Source organism: Heterocephalus glaber, unplaced genomic scaffold, assembly GCF_053883595.1.
Source record: "Heterocephalus glaber isolate CG9 unplaced genomic scaffold, H.glaber_assembly_v1.0 deba00000470, whole genome shotgun sequence".
Classification (NCBI taxonomy): Eukaryota; Metazoa; Chordata; class Mammalia; order Rodentia; family Bathyergidae; genus Heterocephalus; species Heterocephalus glaber.
Genome location: NW_028258145.1, coordinates 17,910,369 through 17,916,368, shown reverse-complemented (window position 1 = coordinate 17,916,368; position 6,000 = coordinate 17,910,369). Strand labels below are relative to the sequence as shown.

The window sequence follows — 6,000 nt, the reverse complement described above, 5'->3', positions numbered from 1 at the left end:
AACGCCAACACGTGTCTCCGCGCGGTCCGTGCGCCTGGGGACGCGAACCCGCGCGAGGCGCCCACAGCCTGGCCCCGGCGAGCTCGGCGGCCGCTTCCTCTTCCTCTCTCCGCGCGGAGGCGCCGGGCCAGGCCGAGGCCCTGTCAGCCCGTCCGCGGCCTCTCGGCGAGCGCGGCCCTGCGCCCCACCTGAGCCGCCGCCGCCGCCGCGCCCGCCAGCCGCGAGGCCTCCTCCAGGCGCCTGGGCCCGGCACGGGCCGTGAGAGGCGGGGCCGACGTGAGGGCGGCGGAAGGAGGCGGAGGAGGAGGAAGAGGAGGAGGAAGAGAAGGAGGAGGCGGCGGGCCGAGCCGGGGAGAGGGACGGAGGGCGGGCCGGGGGAGGGGAGAAGCGGGATTCGCGGAGCGCAGCACGGCTGCCGGGAGCCGGCGGGCCCGAGAGTGACCGAGTCACGGCGGGCGCCGGCGGAGCTGAGGCGTCGGACCCGCCTCCTGGAGGAGCTCAGCCCCGGCCAAGCCCGGCCCCATTCCCGCCCCGAGCCGCCTCCCCGCCGCCGCCGCCGCCGCCGCCGCCGCCGCCGCCTCCTCCCCGCCGCCGCTGCGGGAGCTCGCCCCTGCCCACCCCGCCCCCGCGGCCGAGCCCGGGAGCCGAGTGGGAGTCGGCCGGCCGGCACGGGCAGCCCGGGACCCCGCTGGGGACGCTGCAGCCGAGCCGGGAAGGGCCGCGCCGCCGCCGTCTGAACTAGGATGTCCCGACATGAAGGTGAGCGCAGCCCCCGCCCCCACCCGCCGGGCTTCGGCCTACCCCGCCCGAGCCGGGCGCCTCGGACGGTGGCTAGGGAGAGGCGGCGACGCCGGCCGGGCCCGCCGGCTGACGAGCGAATGAGGGCCGAGAGCCGCGCTACCGCCACGGCACGGCCGCGGCCCTGAGCTGGGCCTGGTGCCGGAGGCGGGGCGGTCAGGGCGGCCGGAGGGTTTGCACTGTCATGGGGCGGGGGAGGGGGAGGGGAGCGGCGGGGCCCGTTACCGGCGGGAGTCCAGCTCTCGGAACGATACCGGATGCCGAGGCCGGCCCGGGAGCCGCGGGCCGAGCGCGGCCTACCGCCCGCCGCCCCGGAAGGGCCCGGCGCTGGGCCGCGGGCGACGGCGGCGGAGCCGGCCCGGGACCCGGCGGGCGCGTCCGGTCACCGGGAGACGACGGCAAGGGGCCCCACATGCGGGCGGCCGCGGGGCGGGCGGGAAGGTTCAGGCCGGGCTCGCGGCGCCCTCCCTGCTTGGAGCCCGCCTGGCCTCGCGGCTAGGCCTCGGCGCGGCCCTGGGCTCTGGTAACCAAGTTCCCTGGGTGGATCCGGCCCGGCCGGGGCGAGCGAACTCCCTGCTCGGTCCCCGCCAGCGTGGGACTCTCACCCGGTCGGGCCCGGGGTCCGCGACGTTCTCTGCCCACGGACCCGGGTTTCAGTCGAGGACTGCGTTGAGGTCTGCTAATGATTGGGGGGTGTTTGGACTTTGTTATAAGATTTAAAAACACGCTTGGGGTACAGTTGCAAATAGGCAGACAGCTCCAGCCCAATTTCAGGGCACAAAGAGGCAAATGCTTAGGACTGGGGCATAGGCGTTGAGCTGGTGAAAAATAAGTTAACTTCAGTGTACTGCCATATGGTTTAGAAAAGGGGGAGGGGGCCGTATTTTCTTTGTTTCACTACAGCAGTTTTTTAAATTTAAAAAAGTATTAACAGGCTTGGCGAAAAGTTTATCCTAGGAAGGTTAACACAAGATTGTAAAAGTGGCTTGAAAGTCTTGTGTACTTTACATTTTAAAATCCTGTGTAGGTGATGTAGGAGTAGAGAAAGTTTAGTGAGTCAGATTAGTGTGTGCTTCACCCCTTGGGAAGGGCATTCTTAGGGAAATAAAAGACCTTAGAATTTCAAGGTTGAAATAATCATATTGATTAACATTATATTTGGAGCAAGCTTCAGAATTTGCATTACTAATGGCAGCGTTGAGACTGACTTCAAGAGCATTATGTGTTCGAGGATTTTGTATTTTAAAGTTACAAAACTGATAGGAAATATGTTATATTTTCTTCACAGATCATTTATTGAGAACTAATGTTCAAATGTTGGACGTTTTGAAATAAGAGGGTGCTCAGTTTAGTTAAATTGAAAGGAATATAGAAATATTTGAAAGCTATGCCTGCTTTCCCATTTTATCTTCTTAAAAGAAAGGCATCCCCTGTCTGTAATTTTAAAAAGTTGTAAAGTTATAGTCATGTTTCAGTTTGGGATATAAAAGTTCATCTTAGACTGGAGTCCTGTGTACATTGACCACCTTGAAGACAAAATGAAAGTGAGGAGTGGCTGCAGGCTCTCTAACTCGTAGGGACTGGGAACATTAATACTGCAGAAAACAGTGGTGAAAGGAAGGGTGTTTGAGCCCCAAGCTCCCTGAATTAAGAAAGCATGGGGGGGGGGGGGGAGCATCCCAATAGTTCCAGACTGAATATTCTAATTGAACTGTAGGCTGGGAACAACATTCCTTTACCCTCAGAGCTCTGTTTTAGTATTTAAAATCTTATAGATGGGATATTCTTCTGTGTAACATACATTCTGTAATTTAAGCCCATTTCTCCCTATTTGGTTCTGTGGAAAGGTGTGTGGTTATAAAACTTACATTACCTTTTAGCTACTGGACTATTATTGAAGCTTGCATACCTTTTCTGGTAACATGCAGATTAATGCCAGATGTCTTTGAAAACCGGACATTTCTAGATACAGCTGTTGAAGACTTTAGAGTACAATATTTGATAAGTGATTATCGTTTAAAGGGCTAGTTTGTGGATTAAGGCAGGAATGGAAGCCTCCTGAATCACATTTAATTTGTTAGATACGCACACGTTTTGTAGTATATTAGTTTAGGCTGCATTATTCTCATCAATGGGGATTTGACTTATCAGCAAATGTAGAGTTTGACACCAGTGCTTTTCTCACCTTTCTATTCTTTGGGCCAGCTAATCTCTTTTCTTTCAGCATTTCTTTGGTAATCTGAATTTTGAGCTCTTTTGTCTACCCACCTCCAAATTCTCTGCAGTTCTCCTTGTTTTTTTTTCAGTAGCATGACCCAGAACTGGATGTGGTAGTCTGGTAGGTCAGAACCATGCTGCCCAGAACATACTTGTATCCCATTTATAAGGGCCATCTGTGCACAAGTAACTTGTTACTTTGTCTTTCTGCACACTTCCACTATATTATATGGTTGTATTAATGATGTGACTTTGGATGACACAGCCTCCAAGACGGACACCTGTCAAGCTTGCAGCCACTTGAAGCAGTGGACTGCCCCTGAGAAAGGAGCTACAACCGGCAGCGCAGAGAACTGCTCTAGCCAAGGAGTCCAGCATACTTTTTCCGTCAAAGGCCATAAACATTGTTGGCTGAGTGAGCTATAAGATCTTTCGGCTCTGCAGTTGGTGTGAAGGCAGCTATAGACAGCCTGTAATAGAATGAGCATGGTCACATTGCAATTAAAACCTTACCTATGGACACTGACATTTAAATTTCATATAATTTTCATTTGTCATGAAATGTGATTCTTTGAACTCCATCACCACCATTCCATTTAGAAATATAAAAACCATTCTTAGCAAGTAAGCATTACAGAAATTGGTGGTGGGCAGATCTGGGTCAAGTGCTGTAGTTTGTCTACCTCTGCTCTTGAGTAGAACTTTCAAGAGTTGATAGAACTGGAGCTGCTGGGCGTCCAGAAAGGGCCTGCTCCATTTGGTATTCCATCATTTCCTTTGGGTCATGAGGAGCAAGTTCAGGGACTGAACCAATGCTCTGTGCCATTCCCAACAACACTGTGTACTTTGGAAGAGAAGTAATTTTTCTCCCCACTTTGTCAGACCCGTTCTGAGTGATGATGGCTGTATTCTACATCAGTTAAGTTTCCTGCTTGCCTATGTGACTTTTCCAGTGAGAATTCTAGAGCTTCTTTGAAATTCATTTTATAAAATGTTCTTGTCGTGTTAGCAAACATAAACTTTAGCACCCCACCACTTTGTGCTCAGTGTACCAACATTACCTAGTTCTTTTACACATGGTAAAACCAATCATTTTCTGTCTTATGTATTTTTAAAATGTCTGTAGCTGAGGATATAGTTCAGTGGTAGAGTACATGCTAGCACATACACTGCCCTGGGTTCAGTCCCCAGCACCAAAAAAACAACCAAAAAACAAACCTGGACCTGGTATCATATAACTGTAGTCATAACCACTGGAGAAACTGAGGGAGGAGGTCACTTAAGCCCAGGAGTTTGAGGCCAGCCTGGCAACCTTGTACCACCTTGTCACAGAAAACAAAGCACTGACATTTTTTTTTTTTTACTTGATGGTACTGGGGATTAAACAGGCGTGTGGGGTGAGGGGCACTCGTGTGCTAGGCAAGTGCTATACCACTATAATCTCAGCCCAAAAAGTCTTCATTTAATTTGGTTGAATTATCTCTCTTTGTTTTACTTTGAGATAGGATCTCCCTAAATGGCCAAGGCTGACTTTGAACTTGGAATTCCTTCTGCCTCAACCATTTAAGTAGTTGGGGAGAGGTATATACCACCACCTCCAGCTGACTATCATATTTGTTTTATTTTTTGAGACAGTGTCTTGCTATGTGGCCTTGAACTTGTGATCTCCTTCCTCTGTCTCCTGAGTGCATGGGATTGCAGGCATGCACCACCACTCCTTAAACAACTATACATTTAAGAAAATACATTTAAAATATAGGGTGTTATTTAAATCTCAAATTCACTTACTAGCTTTGCAAATTGAAAAAGCACATAACAGATTACTCAGTACTTACTAGTTAAAATGAGGCCTAGTTAGTTACCTGGAATTAATACATACATGGCTTTAAACTGACCTTTTTCAGTTGGTACTATATATAAGACACTCTGCTAGGTACCAAAGACTTGAGAAGGAAGGCTCCCCATTTTAGTCTGGTGAGGAAAATTCATTTATACACAAATCCTGTAGCTCAGTGTAAGACATGCCATAAGGAAGGGCTAAATCAATTGCTGACAAAGTACCAACTTTTTTCATAGTGATTTTGCCCAATTTTTAAAGAGAATCTACTTTGATTCTACCCCCTTTTTCTTGAGTGCCACCTTCTGTTTTTTGAGATGGTCTCTCTATGTTCAGGCTGGCCTTGAGTTCACTATGTAGCATTGGCTGGCCTTGAACTCCTGCTACAGCCTCCTGAGTGCTGAGATTAAAGGTACACCACCAGGCCCGGCTTTGAGTGCCTTAACTTTTTGTTACTTTTTTTTTTTTTTTTTTTTTGGTGCTACTCTTGATCTTGGGTAAAATTGTTTGAGATTTCAGATAGAGTCCTTATCTGTACATGATTTCTAATTCTCCTTGGTTTTTGGGGGGGGGGGTTGGTACCGGGAATCGAACTTGGGTCCTTGTGCTTGCAAGGCAGGTGGCAGAACCACTGAGCTAAATCCCTGGCCTGGTGGTGGGTTTTTGAGACAGAATCTCTCAGTGTAGTTCAGGCTGGCCTTGAACTCTTGATGATCCTCCTGCCTCAGCCTCCTGTAATTCTCCTTGTTTTTTGAAGATATTCAAATGTAGGATGATAGTAGATAAATGGACAGGTAATCTATTATTATGCTTTTCTCAGAAGCAGGTAATACTGTTTATTTTCAAAGTATAAAATATAAGACTACATACACCGTTACTCTAGTTGCACCTAACTTTATTTCTTTGTGGTGCTGGGGATCAAAGCCAGGACCTTACACATGCTAGGTAAGCGTTCTCAGCCTTCATCTTTCTTTCTTTTTTTTTTCTTCTTCCTATTATTGATGATGGAACCCAGGGTCTTAAGCATGCTCAGCAAGTACTCTGCCACTGAGCTGCATCCCCAGGCCATTTTACTTTTTATTTTGAGACATAGTCTCACTAAATTGCCCAGGCTGGCCTTAACATTGCAGTCCTCCAGCTGTAGCCTC

The 6,000-nt window shown here is 49.7% G+C and overlaps 1 protein-coding gene across 1 annotated transcript in view; it reads left to right on the top strand.

Annotated features, from left to right (window-relative positions):
* Positions 1-571: 571 nt before the first annotated feature.
* The window catches only part of Kcmf1 (potassium channel modulatory factor 1), a 79,991-nt gene continuing 74,562 nt past the window's right edge, over positions 572-6,000 (top strand). The window contains exon 1 of the mRNA XM_004844626.3: positions 572-759. Within this exon, the coding sequence (XP_004844683.1) occupies positions 744-759 (16 nt within the window). The 5' untranslated portion in view covers positions 572-743. The remainder of the gene's footprint in view (positions 760-6,000) is intronic.